This window comes from Pan troglodytes, chromosome 20 (assembly GCF_028858775.2).
Source record: "Pan troglodytes isolate AG18354 chromosome 20, NHGRI_mPanTro3-v2.0_pri, whole genome shotgun sequence".
NCBI lineage: Eukaryota > Metazoa > Chordata > Mammalia > Primates > Hominidae > Pan > Pan troglodytes.
Genome location: NC_072418.2, coordinates 47554757 through 47574522, shown reverse-complemented (window position 1 = coordinate 47574522; position 19766 = coordinate 47554757). Strand labels below are relative to the sequence as shown.

Here is a 19766-nt window from a genome sequence, read left to right as displayed (position 1 = left end):
CCTGAGCCGTCATTTTCTAATGACCAGGCTGCCTTGGGTTCCCCGCATCTCCTGGCCAGTGTGAGCAGGTCCTGGGAGGACCTTCGGGGAGAATATCATGGCTGCTGGCTGGGCGTCATACCCTCGGAACCAAGACGTGGTGAGAATGCCTTCAAGCCTTCCGGGGACAGGGAGATGGACACTGGCTCCTTCGGTCAAGGTGTTCAGCTGTGCCGAGAAGGGCAGCTCCGAGAAGGCAGAGCAGGTGCAGGATGTGAGCAGGGCGCCTTGGAAGAGCAGGGAAGGAGGAGGAGACGAGGGGAGCAAGTGAGACCAAAGGCGAAATGCTATCCCTGCAAATGACCGTTCTCAAGCCACTGAGAGTGAGTGTAGAGCATCAAGAGTTGATGACAGTGACAATAATGATAAAAGTAAAGTAGAAATAACAGAGAACATTCACTAGCACCCACCACAAGCCTGACTCTGTTCTAAGTGCTGAATGTGTATCAAATCATTGATTCCTCTCCTTGACCCCTTGAAGCACGCACGTATATTATACTGGATGTTGCAAAAATTGGTTTTCTACCCTTCTCTGCTCCACTCTGCTGCCTGAAAGGCTGACTTCTCTGAGCTGTGTTGTTGGGGTCCCCTTACCTTTTGCTGCTGGTTGGTTTCTGTCAGTGGGCACGTTGGCAGAAGAGGAGAGGGCAGCGGGGGAGTAAGCTTGAAGGGATTAGTCCTACAGTTGGCTGGGTCCTTCTGTTCCAGCCCACAGCTCCTGTTGAGTGTCTCTCTCCATATACTACTAATGTCTTCTGGTTCTGGGATCTGCTTCGCTCCATTTACTCCTACCCAACCCCTCACCCAACATTTTCTCACCACCTTATTTAGAAATAATAATGGGTTATAAATCAATGTGAATGGTACATTTTTAAAGGGTGACATAAGTTTGTTCTGGACACTGATTAAGTTATAACCTTGCCACTATTTTTTCTTTTTAAAATTAACAAATACAAATTGTGTATATTTATGGTGTACAATGTGATGTTTTAAAATACATATACATTGTGGAATGGCTAAATTGAGCTAATTAACATATGCATTACCTCATGCACTTATTTTTTTGTGGTGAGAACACATAAAATCTACTTTCTTAGCCAATAATTTACTCATTTAAAGTGTACAATTCAAGAGCTTTTAGTATACTCAAAGAATTGGGCAACCATCACCTCAATCAATTTAAGGACATTTTCATCACCCCAAAAAGAAACCCTGCGTCTCTTGGGCACCACACCCTAATCCTTTCACTCCTGATAGGCATTTTTTTTTTTTTTTTTTTTTTTTTAATATAAGAGTAGGCCGGTGTGTTGGCTCACACCTGTAATCCTGCACTTTGCGGGGGCGGGGGGAGGGGCGGGGCAAGGCTGGAAGATTACTTGAGCCAGAAGTTCAAGACTAGCCTGGGCAACTGAGTGAGGCCCTGTCTCTACAAAAATAAAAAATTCGCTAGGCATGGTGGCATGCGCCTGTAGTCCCAGCTACTTAGGAGGCCGAGGTGGGAAGATTCCTCAAGTCCAGGAGTTTGAGGTTTCAGTGAGCTATGATCCTGCCACTGCACTGCAGCCTGGGTGACAGAGCAAGACCTTTCTCCCTCTCTCTCTCTCTTTTTCTCTCTCTCCCTCTCTCTCTCTACATATATGGTATTACTCATATATACTCATATATATATATTTATTTATTTCCATTTTTATAGCATAAAACTTAGACTCCTAGAAATAAACACTGTGTTTTGGAAACTTTTACTGTTTTTTTTCAAGCTTTATGCTTGTTATTGTTTCTATTTCCTTCTTCTTTTTTTTTTTTTTTGAGATGGAGTCTCGCTCTGTCGCCAGGCTGGAGTGCAGTGGTGCAATCTCGGCTCACTGCAAGCTCCACCTCCCGGGTTCAAGTGATTCCCCTGCCTCAGCCTCCCGAGTAGCTGGGACTACAGGCGTGCGCCACCACGCCCAGCTAATTTTTTTGTATTTTAGTAGAGACAGGGTTTCACCATGTCGGCCAGGATGGTCTCAATCTCCTGACCTTGTGATCCGCCCGCCTGGGCCTCCCAAAGTGCTGGGATTACAGGTGTGAGCCACCACGCCTGGCTGTTTCTATTTCTTTTAAACAAAAAGTAGAATTATGTTCAGCAATTCTTACAAGGCATCACAAAAAACAACGTCTGCTCCTCATTATAGAATAATTTGGAAAGTAAAGTAAAAAGCAGTAAAACAAATCCTTAAGCCTAATACTCAGATAACCACTTTGGGGAGTATATTTTCTTTGAAGGTTTTTCATAATTTTTAAAATTAATTTTTAATCACTCAAGAGCTTCTCCTTAGGAAAAAAAAGTAGACCCATATAAAGCCAAATATCCCTTTGACCTCCACCCCTACGATTGTCCTGGTCACACTCTTGAGGTACCTGCTGTTATCAAGAGAACATTTTGTATTTACAGAGTTGAAGTTCGTTGCACTGTGGCTTTGTTTTCCTTTGGACAATGTTTTGTAAGCTCCCCCACCTCACTTTGCAAACGTGTTGTAAACCACTTTCTAAAAACTGGTTGCTGTTTTATCCAGTGGCACAGCCAATTTCCAAAGTACCCCACCCTCCCCGCCCCCAGGAAGATCCAGCAACACACAGCATGCCGTGTTTCCATCACAAAACTACAGCAGCCTAGGAGAAACTTTCCCACCTGCTTTTCTTTCCTTCCTCCCCTCTGCCCTCCGCCCTGAGAGAGGCCTCAGACAACAGCTCTGACAAAATAGGGAAGAGGCCCACCACGTCCCTTTCCTCCTTCCAGTGTGACACCTGCCTGAGCTGGGGACAGAGCAAAGCTTTGAACTAGGTGGACTTTGAGGTTTTAAAATTACATGGAACTGAACTTTTTTTTTTTTTTTAAAGATGGAGTTTCGCTCTTGTTGCTCAGGCTGGAGTGCAATGGCACCATCTCGGCTAACCGCAACCTCCGCCTCCCGGGTTCAAGCAATTCTCCTGCCTCAGCCTCCCAAGTAGCTGGGATTACAGGCATGCACCACCACGCCCAGCTAATTTTCTGTTTTTAGTAGAGACGGGGTTTCTCCATGTTGGTCAGGCTGGTCTTGAATTCCTGACCTCAGATGATCCGCTCGCCTTGGCCTCCCAAAGTGCTGGGATTACAGCACTTTGTAATCCCAGCCACTGCACCCGTGAGCCACTGCACCCGGCTCGAACTGAACTTTATTTATTTATTTTTGAGACGGAGTGTTGCTCTGTCGCCCAGGCTGGAGTGCAGTAGCACGATCTCGGCTCACTGCAAGCTCCGCCTCCCGGGTTCACGCCATTCTCCTGCCTCAGCCTTCTGAGTAGCTGGGACTACAGGCGCCCGCCACCAGGCCTGGCTAATTTTTTGTATTTTTAGTAGAGACGGGGTTTCACCGTGTTAGCCAGGATGGTCTCGATCTCCTGACCTCGTGATCCGCCTGCCTTGGCCTCCCAAAGTGCTGGGATTACAGGTGTGAGTCACCGCGCCCAACTCAGAAGTGAACTTTTAAGACCTGGATAAGGAAGCAATTCATTCACTATCTGAGAGGCAGATGTGTGTGGTCTCTGGAAAGTGTGGTCTGGGAAGCCAGCCCATCTGGCTTCAAATCTTCAGTCTGCCACTTCCAAGTGTGTGACCTGGAGAGGGCACATGACCTCTCTGAACCTCAGTTTCGCCTTCTGTGAAATAGGGATCGTACAGCTCTGATCTCAAAGAGTTGTGATAAGAGGTAAATGCTACTATAGGAAAGCACTTAGAACAGGCTGACAGGCTGGGTGCAGTGGCTCACGCCTGTAATCCTGGCACTTGGGGAGGCCGAGGCAGGAGGATCGCTTGAGCCCAGGAGTTCGAGACTAGCCTGGGCAACATAGTAAGACCTCATCTCTACTAAAAATAAAAAAATTAGCTGGGTTTGGTGGCGCATACCTATGGTCCCAGCTACGCAGGACGCTGAGGCAGGAGAACGGCTTCAGCCCAGCAGGTTGAAGCTGCAATGAGTCATTATTGGGCCACTGCACTGTAGCCTGGACAACAGAGCAAGACCTTGTCTCAAAACAAAACAAAACAAAAAAACAAAAACCCCAAACAGGCTGGTATATAGATCTTACAGTGACCTTCTATTACGGCTGTTATTATTTTATGATTGTTATTATTTATATGTATTATTACTAAGTTGCGGATTGCAGGGGTGAGACAGGGCATTCTGGTGGAAGGGGGCTGGGCTGGGGTCCCAAATTCTGATCCTGCCCCTTGCCAGCCCTGTGATCTTGGGTAGGTGACCTGTTCTCCTCTTTGCGCCCCACTTCCCTTCTTCCTAAAAGAAGCCAGTAGGGTCATCTCTTGTGGCGGAGTGGCCTTCAAGAGTTCTCATGAGTTGGGTGCCTGAGCTGCATGGGCCTCAAATTGACAGGGTCAATGCTCTGAGTGGGGGCGACTTGGACTTGTAAGGAGACACTCTCCTCCTTGTCCCTGGCCCGTGGTGAAGCCGCTGTCTCCAACGCACCTGTTAAAAGCAGCTTCCTCCAGGTAGGCGTGTGGCCGGAGCTGACGTCCAGAGGACCCCTCATCTCATGTTCTGTCCAGGGACTGTGCAGAGAAGGTCTCCTCATCACACATGGGGTCTTCATAGACCTGTACAGTCACGTCTGCAGCCCCGGCCTCACCCTGCAGGACCCTGCTCACGATGACCATGCCCTACCCTGGCCACTTCCCCACATGACTTACACCAAGTTGGCTGGGAAGTCACCTCCAGCCGCATCCTTCTCTAGCATCGGGTCAGTGGTGGTGGTGGGTGGGGACCAGGCTGGGACAGGGTTCCTGGGAAGGGGGCTCTGAGGTTTTGCTCTCATTCTCTCACCGTACAATCCCCGCCGGGAGATGGAGGGAGAAGCAGAATCGCCCGCTCCTATCACTCACATCGAAGGCAAGGAATGGCCAAAGGTCAACCTGGTAGGAGGTGACGGGGCTTTGGACTCTGAACCACAGCTTTTCTCCTCTGTAAAATGGAGGCGTTAATAATAGTGCCTGCCCCAGAGTCAGACGGGGCCGTGGACACAAGGTGCTTGGAGTAGTGCCTGGTCACGTAGTAGGCGCTCAACGAATGGCAGTCACTATGAAGCCAATGCTAATTATAATTTGGTGTCTAGGATGTCCTGGAGGCATGTTTAGAATCCCGTTATCAGGAGCTTGCTCAGACTATATCCTGAATTTTAGATTCTAGAAGGATAAGCTACACTAGCTACTTTTTCCTCACCCTTCTCACTCCCCAGGTCCATTCTTTCCTCCTCAAATTAATAATTATATTGCTCAAACTAATAGCTGGTGTTTATTGAACACCTACTATATGCCGGACACAGCATTAACCTTGTAACAGGGTTGCCTAATTTGAATCCTCATACCAACCTCGAGGGGTAGATATGAGCATCCCCATTTTCTTGTGGTGCACAGGGGCTAAGTAACTCACCTACCATCACACAGCCATTCACAGGGGCTTTCTGCCAGTTTTTGGAGGCACCAGCTCAGGGGCTTTGCATGAGCCGTTCCCTCTCCTTAGAACCTTACTCATGTCATCTCAAAGCTGACTGTATCTTATTATTTTGGCTTAATTCACACACATCACCCTATCAAAAAGGCCTTTCTTAATGCCTGCTGCAACTCAGTTCCCCACCTCTTTGCTAGCAAGCCACACTGTTTTGTTTTCTTTACATCATTTACCGCTATTTTAGATGATTTATTTATTTGTCCACTTGTATTATCTGTCTCTCCCTCCTTAGTCCCACCTCTCCAACTTGAATATCAGATCCAGGAGGGCAGGGATGTTGTCTGGCTCGTGGCTATGTCCCTAGTGACTGGAACAGTGCCTTGCATATAACAGGTGCTCAATACATGTTTTTGTTTTTGAGACAGGGTCTCACTCTGTCAGCCAGGCTGGAGTGCAGTGGCACGGTCATAGCTCACTGCAGCTTCAACCTTCTGGATTCAAGCAATAATCCTGCCTCAGTCTCCTGAGTAGCTGGGACTACAGTCTCACACTACCATTCCCAGCCAATTAAATTTTTTTTCTTTTTGTAGAAATAGAGTTTCACTATATTACCCAGGCTGGTCTCAAACTTCTGGGCTCAAGTGATCCTCCTGCCTCAGCCTCCCAGAGTGCTGGGATTACAGGCATGAACCACCTAGCCAGCCTACATGTTTTCTTTTTAGTGAATAAATGAATGAAGAGCAAGTGAGTGAAATGGGAGTGTTCAGACTTGAACTCAGATCTTTCTGACTTAGAAGCTCATTCTTTTCCCTCCCAGAGAGGTTCAGGTTCCACCCAGGGGCTAAGGTTCACCCATAAGTCTCTAATAATAGTCGTTATCAGGTGACACAGTTATTTCTTTATTAGCATTTGCTAAAGTGCCTCTTTTATGGTTGGTCTGAAGGCCTCTGCTGGAGTGATTAGCTAGGTCAGGAGACCACTGTAGGAAAAAGTAAATATTTACGATGCAGTTAATAACCATTATGTTGTAAGGATTCCGGGGTTTCTACCCAGCCAGTACTCTCTTGTATCCAGGTAACAGCACCTGGAGTTCTCTTTTGGAAACCAGCCTCCTCATGGCTCCAGGGAGGTGAGGGGCCCAGGACTGGCCAATCAGAGCACTTCATCCCCTGACAACAGTGATTTTTGGAGACCTGGGCGTGGCACTCAGAACAGGCCAAGGAGAAGCAATCTCTTACGGATTTTATTGGAACTCTGGGGAATAAAGCAATTTTTCTTTTTTCTGTTTTTGAAATTTTATTTATTTATTTAAAGACAGAGTCTTGCTCTGTTGCTCAAGCTGGAGTGCAGTGGTGTGATCTCTGCTTGCTGCACCTTCCACCTCTTGGGTTTAAGAGATTCTCATGCCTCAGCCTCCGGATTAGCTGGGATTACAGGCATGTGCCACCATGCCCAGCTAATTTTTTCATATTTTTAGTAGAGACAGTCTTTCACTATGTTGCCCAGGCTGGTCTTGAACTCCTGGCCTCCAGTGACCCACCTGCCTCGGCCTCCCAAAGTGGTGGGATTATAGGCATGAGACACCGCACCCAGCCTAAAAGCATTTTTTCTTGCATCCGGGTTTGCTGAGCTGAAGAGATCTCAGTGTGCAGCTGCTGGGGGCCACCTTTCTATCATGAGTAGAGAGATTGCCTAAAAACGAGGCCAACACATGTGAAAGCATAGTCAATGCACAGAAAGAGAGATTTCTAATGGCATCATTTAAACACCTAGATTCAGCTGTGCCTGATGTCCATACTGATCCTTCAGCTTGTGTGCTATGCTGGTCTGTGTATTCTCATTGTTTCCCCTGAAGTCAGTTTGTTTTGGGATTCAGTTACTTTAAATCCCAAAAGAACTTTGATTGAGGTCGGGCACGGTGGCTCACACCTGTAATCCCAGCACTTTGGGAGGCCGAGGCAGGCGGATCACTTGAGGTCAGGAGTTCTGGACCAGACTGACCAACATGGAGAAACCCTGTCTCTACTAAAAATACAAAATTAGCTGGGCGTGGTGGTGCATGCCAGCTACTCGGGAGGCTGAGGCAGGAGAACCTCTTGAACCCAGGAGGCAGAGGTTGTGGTGAGCCAAGATCATGCCATTGCACTCCAGCCTGGGAAACAGGAGTGAAACTCGGTCTCAAAAAAAAAAAAAAAAAAGAAAAAGAAAAGAAAAGAAAGAACTTTAATGGAAAGGAAAGATGAAAAACAGAGCTTTGAAAGGATCTGACTCTCAATCTAGCTGAGACTCAGGCTGGATAAGGGAAGACTCTGGGGAAGAGACGGTGAAGCTGACCCCTGCAGGACGAGGAGAACTTAGCAGGTCACTGTTTCTGAGGACTGCAGAACTCCATGTAAACCTCTGCATTAAGAGATGACCAAGGCCAGGTGTGGTGGCTCATGCCTGTAATCCCAGGACTTAGGGAAGCTGAGGTAGGAGGACTGCTTGAGGCCAGGTGTTTGAGACCAGCCTGGGAAACATAATGAGACCCCATTTCTACAAAAAGATAAAAAAATTAGCTGGGCATGGTGGCATGCATGTGCCTGTAGTCTTAGCTACTTGGGAGGCTGAGGTGGGAGAATTGCTTGCGCTCAGGAGTTCGAGGCTGCAGTGAATTATTATTGAGCCACTGTACTCCAGCCTGGGCAACAGAGCAAGGCTCTGTCTCAAAAAAAAAAAAAGGAAAAAGAAAAGAAAGAAAGAGATGATCAAAGTTTAGCAGGGCATCTAGCAGCATAAGGTCGTGTTCTTAGGATGACTCCAGCCCCCAGTTAAAATACCACCCAAGAAAGCTCTACCTTGCCAGGAGAATTTACTGTCTGACCTAGCCAATATCTGGCAATATACCCCTAATTTCCCTTTTCAGAGCATTTACTAAGAAGGGCCTACAATTATGACTCCTTCCTTTTTTAGACATGTGTGTATATGTATCTGTATCCTACAACTCAGGGGTGTTTCTAGAGGATCTGAAAGCCATTCCTTTGAAATAGAATTGTCAGAAGGAGAGGACCTCCATCTCCCAGTCTCTGCGGGAGGATAGAATTCTAGCTATGACAATTGCCAGCTAGCAGACACAGCTGGCTGAATCCCATTGACACTGTACAATTTTTTTTTTTAGATGGTGTCTTGCTCTGTTGCCCAAGCTGGAGTGCAGTGGCATGATCTCGGCTCACTGCAACCTCTGCCTCCTGGGTTCAAGCGATTCTCCTGCCTCAGCCTCCTGAGTAGTTGGGATTACAGGTGCACACCACCACGCCCAGCTAGTTTTTGTGTTTTTAGTAGACACGGGATTTCGCCATGTTGGCCAGGCTGGTCTCGAACTCCTAACCTCAGGTGATTCACCTGCCTTGGCCTCTGAAAGTGCTGGGATTACAGGCATGAGCCAGCCAACTTTTTATGATTTTTACTTGCAGTGCCCTTCTCTCCCCATCCCTCATTCTGCCTTCTAGACACCCAGCCACCTCTGCAGGAATCTGAACGGAGCTCAGCTCTTTCCCCTACTGCCAGTGGTTACTGAATAAGATCCTTTTCACAGCTTTAACTGATGTCCCGCTTTGTTAATTGTGAACATTTCTCAAACCTCAGTGTTTCTCATACCACATTCGTAATTCTTTCCATATGCACACATCACCTACACTTTTCTTTTTCTTTTTTTTTTTGAGACAGGGTTTCCTTCTGTAGCCCAGGCTGGAGTGCGGTGGTGTGACCACAGCTCACTGCGGCCTTGACCTCTTGGCTCAAGTGATCTTCCTGCCTCATCCCCCCCAGTAGCTAGGACTACAGCACACACCACCATGACTGACTAATTTAAAAAATTTTTTTGTAGAGTTGGGATCTTCCTATGTTGCCCAGGCTGGTCTCAAACTCCTGGGCACAAGTGATCCTCCTGCTTTGGCTTCCCAAAGTGCCGGGATTACAGGCCTGAGCCTCTGCACTTGGCTACCCTTTTTTTTTTCTTTTGAGACAGAGTCTCGCTCTATCACCCAGGCTGGAGTACAGTGGTGTGATCTCAACTCATTGCAACCTCTGCCTCCTGGGTTCCAGCGATTCTCCTGCCTCAGCCTCCCAAGTAGCTGGGATGACAGTCGCCCACCACCATGTCCAGCTAATTTTTGTATTTTTAGTAGAGACGGTGTTTCAGCATGTTGGCCAGGCCGGTCTTGAACTCCTGATCTCAAGTGATCCACCTGCCTCGGCCTCCCGAAGTGCTGGGATTACAGGCGTGAGCCACTGTGCCTGGCCTCCGGCTACACTTTTCTTTACTCAACATTTTTCTTTAAAATGACTCATCTAAAATAAGTTCACTCATTTTTTTAAACAATAACACCCATGAAATTATATATGAATATGCTAATTATATTTAAATGTAGATGACAGTAACAAAATGAAAATAAAACATATCTGTCCACATACCATGTGGAATTTTTTTGTGTGTCACTGAAAGAGCAGGAACCCATATGGAGGAAATAGTCATGACAATTGCTAGTATTTATGGAGAACTTGGCTCTGAGCCCAGTCCTACTCTTTGCATAGATTAGCATTACATATATTCGTTTATGTAACTTCACACTTTACATCATTTAGCTCTTTTATCCTTTCAACAACGCTGTGAGGCAGGTGCTGCCGTTCTCCTATTGCAGAAAAGGAAACTGAGGCTCAGAGAGGTTAAGTGACTTATCCAGGCCACGAAGCTGCTGAATAACTGGGCAGAACCAGGTATCAGGCTCTGGAGGCTGTGTTCTTAAGTGCAACAACCTTTTAAAGTCATTTGGGTCTCCTCACATCCCTAGCTGGTAGAAATTGCTTCCATTTTTTTACATGAGGAAACAGAGATTCATGGAGGTTAAAGAAATTGTCCAAGTTCACGCTCAAGTAAGTGGCAAAACCAGGATTTGGACTTAGGGATTTGGACCTGGGATCCCGAGTTTGGCTCTGTGATAGGTGAAGAGAGGTCGGTGTTGGGTGAGAGTGTGGGGCTGTGGGGAAGAGCATTCCAGGTTGAAGGAACAAACAGGTTGAACTTGCCCTTCCATCCTGGAACCACTTTGAATCTGTTAGGAATAACATTTAAAATTTTAAGGAAATTGAACACTTGAACAAAGGATTTTTAGCAAAGCAATTTTATTTTTGTGCAGAGGGGTGGGTGTCTCTTTGGCCAGTTGCCATGAGAGCATACCTGAGCAAAGGTGCACGAGAGTCTATTTTTGATGCAAGTCTTGCTCTTTTACCCTTTCCCCATTGGCTGGGGTTGGGTCGTACAATTTAAACTAATTTTGTTTGGCTAAACGTTTGGTTTTTTTTTTAGATAAGGTGGGCACGTAAAAGAAAGTGGAGAGGAAAGGGGAAGGGGTGTTTGTAATGAGTTAGAAAGTTAGTTTTTTTTTTTTAAATAAGGAAAGGAATGTGAGTTGGTATTGATAATGCTTGGTACTGTGGCATGTCTGGGCATTTAACAAAGGCAAAAAATAAAAGGGGGTTACTATAAATTAAAAAATAAAAGATTGATTGGGTTATTTAAAAAAAAAAAAACCTCATCATATTCCACAAATCCATGTGCCCAGCTTCAAACAGACCCTGACCAATCTCTGGAAATCTGTTTATTTCTCGTTGGTCAGTTCCTGGTTCCAATTTTCTCAGCAGCCATTCCAGCCTTCACTGCCATATACAAAGCCTAGATCACTCATAATTATACCCGAGACCCAGCTCAGCTTCCTCTGGTTAAATTTCACTCACTGGGTCTGAACACATTTTATTTCCTGCCCCCACCCATAAACTTGTGAGCCAGTCTCACTTCCTTCCTCCCATTCTCAGACAATGAATTTACTGACATTCAAGGTCAAGACCTGTTCTCCCGGCTCCTTGAGTCCCTGTACCATCAGTCATCATTTCTCCTGCCCTGTGTGAGGGAATCCTACATTTCTCACATCTCTATGAGAAGGACATGTCACCGACCTGAACTGGGTCTGTTTGCCTGCACACAATGGAAAGCCACACACCAAAGCCTTGGGAATTTTTTTTTTTTTTTTTTTTTGATGGAGTTTCACTCTGTCGCCCAGGCTGGAGTGCAATGGCGCGATCTCGGCTCACTGAAAGCTCCGCCTCCCGGGTTCACGCCATTCTCCTGCCTCAGCCTCCCAAGTAGCTGGGACTACAGGTGCCCGCCACCACGCCCAGCTAATTTTTTGTATTTGTAGTAGAGACGGTGTTTCACCGTGTTAGCTAGGATGGTGTCGATCTCCTGACCTCGTGAACTGCTCGCCTCAGCCTCCCAAAGTGCTGGGATTACAGGCGTGAGCCACCGCGCCCAGCCAACCTTGGGATTTTGTAGACAGAAAAGTGTATTGCAAGGCTGTCAAGCAAGGAGATAGGAGTCAGGCTCAAATACGTCTCCCTGAGCTAGGGGTTGGGACAGGTTTTATAGTCCCAAGGGTAATGAGGCATGATCTGATTGGATCTTGCCTTATTGTGAACATTTCCCAAACCTCAGTGTTTCTCGTACTACATTTGTAATTATTTGCAGGGAGGCATGATCTGATTGGATCTTGTAATGAGGTGATGTGGGGAGGCATGATTTGATTGGACCGTGCCCTGGGGTGATGCCAGGGCTCAATGTGATTGGATCCTGGATCCCGCCATGCAGTGTCCACTTCTTAATTCAATCCTCACTTCCCAGTCTGAGTACTTGGGTTCCAGTCAAGGTTGCACGTTTGGTTCACCTGGGCATGCTTAGGTTACGGACCTTCAACCTGGGAGTCCGTGGCAACTGAAAAACAACTTACAGCTTTGTTACATAAAAGTTGAATCAGATTGGTCTGGTGTGGTTACAAATGCCCCTATATTTCCCAGTCGAAGGCATCCCCTGCCCCTCCTAGAGGTTTTGGAAATCTCTTCCTACAATTTGATTTTTTGTGTGTGTGTGGAGATGGGATCTCGTTTTGTTGCTCAGGCTGGTTTTGAACTCAGGGCCTCAAGTAATCCTCCCATCTCAGCCTCCCAAAGCACCGGGATTATAGGCATGAGCCACTGTGCCCAGCCCGTCTTCCTACAGTTTGGTTGTCACAATGCCTGAGGATGAAACAGTAGTGACATTTATTGGGCAAAACCTCCTGCAATAATAGGTGGGACTGTCCCATACAACAGAAACTTGTCTCAGCTAAAATATTAATACTGCCCCAGTTAGAAATCTGAAGTTGGAATAAAACTTTTGGCTTTTGTCCCCTGCTATGAGATGGATGAGTCTGGGAGAAGAAAATGAGCTTACTTGGCTCAGATCCTCTCCTCCCATTTTTGGATTTACCTGTCTCCAGAACGATTACAGTTTGGTCTGCTTCCTCCTACTATGTGATAATGTACCTGCCTTAGCAGAGGAAGCAACTATTGGGGTTGTAAATATATATGGCAGAGAAGCTAGTGGTGTCTCCCCAATCTATGAGTCCTTTCATAGTTAGAGGAGTTTAAGTTTGGCCAATGGTTGCCTGGAATAAAGACTAAATTTCCCAGCCTTCCTTGCAGCAGCTGTAGTCACGTGAGCATGTTCTGGTGAATGGTATGTGAACAGAAGAGTTGTGTGCCATTTCTGGGTCACGCCCTTCAATAAAGGTCTCCCTTTCTTGTTTTCCCTACCTTCAGTTGGAAGTGGGGACATGCTGGGGGAACTGGGAACAAGTGTGCGACACGCTAGGGGCCCTGGGAACAAGCGTGTCGATGAAAACCCTCTAAAATATGTACATTTTTTGAGACAGAGTCTTGCTCTGTCACCCAGGCTGGACTGTAGTGGCACAATCTTGGATCACTGCAACCTCCGCCTCCTAGGTTCAAGCAATTCTCGTGCCTCAGCTTCCCGAGTAGCTGGGATTGCAGGGGTGTACCACAACGCCCAGCTAAGTTTTTTGTATTTTTAGTAGAGACAGGGTTTCACCATGTTGGCCAGTCTGGTCTCGAACTCCTGACCTCAGGTGATCTGCCCACCTTGGCCTCCCAAAGTGCTGGGATTACAGGCATGAGCCACTGTGCCTGGCCCTGTAAAATGTTTTAAGAGATTTATTCTGAGCTAAATATGAGTGACCATAGCCCATGACACAGCCCTCAGGTGACCCTGAAAACATATGGCCAAGATGTTTGGGGTGTAGCTTTGTTTTATACATTTTAGGGAGACACAAGACATCAATCAAAACATTTAAGATATACATGGGTTCAGTCCAGAAAGGTGGGATAACTGAAAGTGGTGGGGGAGGGGCTTCCATATAGGTCGATTGAGAAATTTTTCTATTGGCAATTGGTTGAAAGAGTTATTATCAATAGAAAGGACTGTCTGAGTTATGATAAGAGGTTGTGGAGACCAGAGTTTTATGATGCAAATGAAGCCTCCAGGTAGCAGCCTTCAGAGAGAATGGATTGTAAATGTTTCTTATCAGACTTCAGGTCTGTGTCGATGTTAAATGCTGGTCTGTTTTTCCTGAACTCCAAAAGGGATGAGGCCATAATGAAGCACTCATACAGGAGCTAGAAAGAAATTATTTAGGCAGATAGTAAGGGCAACAGAGTCTGTGGTGGAATTTCCCTTTTAACAAAAAGCTGCCCCAAAGTCACGTCTTTTATACAAAGAGCATCCTGAAAAACTGAGCTGTAAACATAGATAAGCAAACTAGAGGCTCGCTTGGGTGAATGCCGGCAGCTGTGCCAATAGAATAGGGCTACCTGGAGGCCAGGTATGTTCAACATGGAGGCTTTATCCTCCCTTTTCTTTGTCACCACATGTACAGTAAAAAAAAAGCAGGCAACATGGCACAGGCCAGGTAGACAGCCCATCTGCATAATAAAAGATTGGGGTGGGGTGGCCAGCTTTTTTAGGAGCTATGCAAAAGGCACACCTAACCCTAACCAGCTCTTTGCATGCTATACAAATGGCACACCTGGTTCGACCAATATTTTGTGCCCTATGTAAATCAGACACTGCCTTTTCAAACTCATCTATAAAACCTCCTGCACTTCACCATGGACCGGAAAACCCTCTTGGGACCCCCTCTCTCTGCAGGAGACAGCAAAATTTTCTCTTTATTTCACCTATTAAACCTCTGCTCCTAACCTCACTCCTTGTGTGTCCACATCCTTGATTTCATTGGCTTGAGGCAACGAATCTCGGGTATTACCCAAGACGAACAACCCTGCTTCAGCACATCCAACCCCAACCCCCATCCCACCCGTCATGGGCTGAACCAGTCTTTCAGGTTAAATTTGGAGTGGCCTGGCCAAGGAGGGAGTCCGTTCAGATGGTTTAGGTGTGTGGTAGGTGGCGGCTTTGAGTTGTATTTTTGGTTTACAAGCTCAGCATCATAGGGATAGCAGAGAACAAGATGGAAGAGCACAGACTCATGATACCCTCACAAAGCAGAACTGCATACCAGCTAGGACTGTTACAGGAGAGAGAAATGCATTTCTATGGAATTTAAGCCATTGTTATTTTTAATCTATCACCAGCATCCAAACTTACATCCTATGTTGATATTTAGATTGGAGGTGACAGGAAGCAAAGGAGGTGATGACAAACCCATTGGGCTACACAGCTTGGCCACATTCCCTGATATTGCGTATTGCTTAGGAAATACTGATGACATGCTGATCTGTCTCTCTCTCTCAGTTGGTTCTGACTTCTGGCCAGGACTAAGGATGTCATTTGTTGATGAAAAAAGCTAAACTCTAAAATATTTGAAAATATTTATTCTTAGCCAAATGTGAGGACCATGACCTATGACACAGCTTCAGGAAATCCTGAGACTGTGTGCCCCAGATGGTTGGATTACAGCTTGATTTTGTACATTTTAGGGGGACAGAAGTTACAGGCAGACATCAGTCAGTACACGTAAGGTATACGCTGATTCAGCCCGGAAAGGTGGGACAACTTGAAGTGGGGCAGAGGGGTTACAGGTCATAAATGGATTCAAAGATTTTCTGATTGGCAATTGGTTGAAAGAGTTAAGTTATCATCTCAAGACCTGGAATCAATAGAAAGGAGTGTCCGGGATAAGATAAGTTGTTGTGGAGACTAAGGTTCTTTTTTTTTTTTTTTTTGAGACAGAGTCTTGCTCTGTTGCCCAGGCTGGAGTGCAGTGGCGTGATTGCGATCTCGGCTCACTGCAACCTCTGCCTCCCAGGTTCAAGCATTTCTCCTGCCTCAGCCTCTTGAGTAGCTGGGATTACAGGCACCCGCCACCATGTCTGGCTAATTTTTTATATTTTTAGTAGAGATGGGGTTTTGCCATTTTGGCCAGGCTGGTCTCGAACTCCTGACCTCAAGTGATCTGCCTGCCTTGGCCTCCAAAAGTGTTGGGATTACAAATGTAAGCCACCACACCCGTTTAGATTTTTTTTGAGATACCACTGAAACAGTGTCATTGCCTGGGGTAAATACCCGAGATTCGTTGTCTCACAGCCACAGAAAACTAGGACATGGACCACCAGAGTAAGATTAAGAGGGGAAGTTTAATAGGTGAAAGAAAGAGAAGAGCTCTCTGCACAGAGAGGGGTCCTGGAGAAAATAGGTTGCCACTTTGGCAGTGAAATGCAGAAGGTTTTATAGATGAGATTGAGGAGGCTGTGTCTGATTTACATAGGACACGAAAGATTGGTCGGACCAGGTGTGCCATTTGCATAGCACATGATGAACTGGTTAGGACTAAGTGTGCCGTTTGCATAGCGCGCAAAGAAGCTGGCTGCCCCACCCAGCTTCATTACGCAGATGGGTTGTCTACCTGGCCAGTGCCATGTTGCCTGCTTTTTTTTTTTTTTTTTAACCGCACATGTGGTAACAAAGAAAAGGGAAGATGGAGCCTCCAGGTTGAACATACCTGGCTTCCAGGTAGCCCTTTTCTATTGGCACAGCTGTCAGCATTCACCCATGCAAGCTTCCAGCTTGCTTATCTATGTCTGCAGCTCAATTTTTCAGGCTGCTCTTTGTTTAGAAAAGAAATGATTTTGGGGCTGCTTTTTGTTAAAGAGGAATTCCACCAAGGACTCTGTTGCCCTTACTATCTGCCTAAATAATTTCTTTCTATCTTCTGTATCATCACCAGTGTGTTTTGAGAGGCTCTTGCCTGTGTGAATTCAGCAAGCCCTGCAGAGGTCTGGAGCCGACAATTCCAGTTAGCAGCAACAGCAGCAGCTTTTTGATTCCCCACCTCCCTGTGATGGTGGAGACAGCAGCTCCTCTGATGGGTCACTTTCGCAGCTTCAGATCATCGTGGGGTACTAATGGAGTCAGAGTCCTTTCTCTTTTCCATCATAGAACAGTCAGATGTCTTTCCCAGGGATGGATCTGTCCCCTTCGCCTTCTGAGAAATTGAATTAGGCCAGGTGCAGGGGCTCACACCTATAATCCTAGTGCTTTGGGAGGCGAAGGTGGGAGGATTGCTTGAGGCCAGGAGTTCCTGACCAGCCTGGGCAACATAGTGAGACTCCATCTATTTTTTTTAAAAAGTTAGCTAGGCAGTTAGCTAGTGCCTGTAGTTCCAGCTACTCATGAGGCTGAGGTGGGAGGATTGCTTTAGCCCATGAGTTCCGGGCTGCCGTGAGTTACGGTTCCTGTCACTGCACTCCAGTCCCAGCCATTCCCAGGAGACAGAGTGAGACCCTGTCTTTAAAAAAATAAAAAAAGTAAAAAACAACAAAAAAAAGAATTTAAGTTAATTCAATCTTCAATCAAATCAGAAGCACGTGAATGTCCTAACACCAGACCGACCCCTGAAATATCTTAGGAAACACAAGTGCAATAGTATTCCAAATGAAAGCAATTTTCTCATCTTGCTGTTTTCAGCCACCAGCCATATATCAGCATGAAGGAAAATATTCATTTAAATGAGACAAGACTGTTACATTATCTATATGTTTTAATAAAAATTTCTAGCAGAGTCCTGGGTGGTCTTTTTAGCTCTATGAGGGTAGGGGAAGGGAGAATGGCCAATGAAAACTCATAATTCTTTGTACTTTTTAGGAAAAAGGAGTGTCATTACCAGGAATACAAATTAGAAATGAAGACAATCAGCCCAGCTTTGGGAAGTTAGAGGTGGCTGTTGCAGGATGCAACAAGAGCAGTCTCTGAAGTCTGGGTGTCTTATAGGACTCCTTTGTGAGAACCACATTTACAAGGAAGGTTTTATGAGGGAAAGAGTGTCTGCTTTTCTATAGTTGCAGAAGAGAGAATGATTTTCTCCTTTTTATGCTGCTGAGATTTTTATTTCCAGGAGTTACAACAGCCCAGAGTTTCAAGGCAAAATCTTGCAATCACATTTTTTGGTATTGAGAGGAGAACAAAGCAGCAGCTCTAATACGGTAAAAATGTAACAACATGGGAAAGAAATAGGAGTAACAGGATTACTAATAAATAGAAGATGATGCATGCAGCGTTTTGCATCCCCAAGATAAATAAACAAAGTAGGAAAGAAAAGTGCCAACTTCGGTTGTGCTGTGCTAGGATGCCTGAGAATCTGGGCCAGTCATTTGGACTCAAGAATCTGTCACTTTCAGCTGCATCTCATTCAAAGGTTAATGGTGACATTAGGTTTTCCCATATCTTGGAATAATATCCACATCTGCCCAATTGCCTCTTGAAGAGTGGCATTTGGAAAATTCTTGACTTCTTGCAAAGCTGAGACGTCTACAATGGTGACAACTTGCAGTCTTTAAGTTTTAATTGAGTTTCGCCTCTGCCTTTTGGTGTCGACCCCACATTTACAAACATTTTCAGGGACATTCCTCCTTGCCTCCTGTGTTCCTGTTCCTCATCCCATCCTATGCTTAACTGAGCTGGGGCTGTGTTTAGACGAGAAAACCAGCCCCTCAAACATGACTTTGGATGCTTTTGGCCATACAAAATGGATAACTCAATTCGAAGTGGTTTAAAACACTGACGTGTATTATCCTGTGTAGCAGGGATTCCAATGAAAGGGCAGTTCCTCGGTTGGTTAATACAATGGCTCAGTAATAACACCAAAGATCCAGGTTCTTCATCTTCCTACCCCAGCCTCAGCAGGTTGTCCTCTCATGGTGACTTCCCTCCCAGTCCAAGATGGTGGCCAGCCGCATCCAGAGACACAAAAGGGGAATTGCTGCTCCTAGTTCTCTTCAAGATCCAATAAAATCTCTCCCATCAGCCCCCAGCAGACTTCTTCTCACTAGGCATTGGCCAGAACAAGGTCCCATGCCCATTCTTCTTTCCCTTTTCTCCAACTGTCCAAAGAATACCCAACGGTTTCTGCTCCCAACTCCCAATTCTCACTCATCTAGAGAGCTGATCAGGACCCTAACAGGTATGCCTGAGAGAATAGTTATGTGCTACCTGGGCCAGGTTGCCCTCTGCTCTTCTCCTAGACTGTCCTCCATTTGCCACCAAATTCTTCCTGTTGCTTGTCTACAATGACCCTGTCATTTGGGCTGTGACAAGGGTAATCTATCTTGTGTGAATGATATATAGAAGCTATTGTTATTGTTCTATCTCATCCTGCTCCACCTTGCCCTGCCCTTCTCTGGAAGTGGATACAGTGGGGGATACCCCACTCAATCTAGCTCTTACATCCCCTTCTCATCCCAGGTGGCTGTGGACCAGAATCAGGACCAGTGCCTTGCCCACCTTGATGGGAGCCATTTATTGTGCTCTGTGTGAATGGTGTCCCCTGGTCGTGGAGGTGTGTATTTTGGGTGAGGACAATGGTAGGATAAGGGCTCGTCTAGATGGGGGTGCAAGACTGGATCTTTCATCTCTGGGTTGGGGAGGTGAAGATCGGAACTCACCCCATTTACAGTTCCTGAAGATCACCAGGTAAACACTCCCTCTGGCTGCCACACAGGAAGAGTGGATTGTTGATTCACATTGGCTCCCAGCTGGGCAGGACAGGGACCTTGTCCTGGCTGGGGCTAGGATTCTTATCAAGAGTTTCTTCTGGCTGGGCTCCAAAAGGTGATTAATGGCTGCTTGGCCTTGGGCCTGTTCCCCAGGTTGCCATCTGCTCCAGGTTAGTGACATCCACTGGCCCACTGTGGATAGTCTTTGGTGGAATCAGTTCTCCAAATGTCTGTCAGGAAACTTTTCAGTTTAGAGACCCTCAGGGGCTGAAGGTTTAGGATGCCCACCATCTCTACAGAAGGAAGAAGTTTTTGGAAGAGATGCTTCTGATGTCCATATCCTCTATGTCCTTGGTAATACATACCCTGATTTTT

At 46.1% G+C, this 19766-nt stretch overlaps 1 protein-coding gene and 1 long non-coding RNA gene across 2 annotated transcripts in view; one reads left to right on the top strand and one right to left on the bottom strand.

Moving 5' to 3' along the window:
- IGSF23 (immunoglobulin superfamily member 23) overlaps positions 1 to 4948 on the bottom strand; it is a 23389-nt gene extending 18441 nt beyond the window's left edge. Inside the window, exon 1 of the mRNA XM_512735.6 lies at positions 4763 to 4948. Coding sequence (XP_512735.2) covers positions 4763 to 4887 — 125 coding nt within the window. The 5' untranslated portion in view covers positions 4888 to 4948. The remainder of the gene's footprint in view (positions 1 to 4762) is intronic.
- LOC134809114 (uncharacterized) overlaps positions 1 to 19766 on the top strand; it is a 22245-nt gene extending 2479 nt beyond the window's left edge. The window contains exons 2-3 of the long non-coding RNA XR_010153889.1: positions 17545 to 18859; positions 19141 to 19766. This is a non-coding gene — a long non-coding RNA (uncharacterized LOC134809114). The remainder of the gene's footprint in view (positions 1 to 17544; positions 18860 to 19140) is intronic.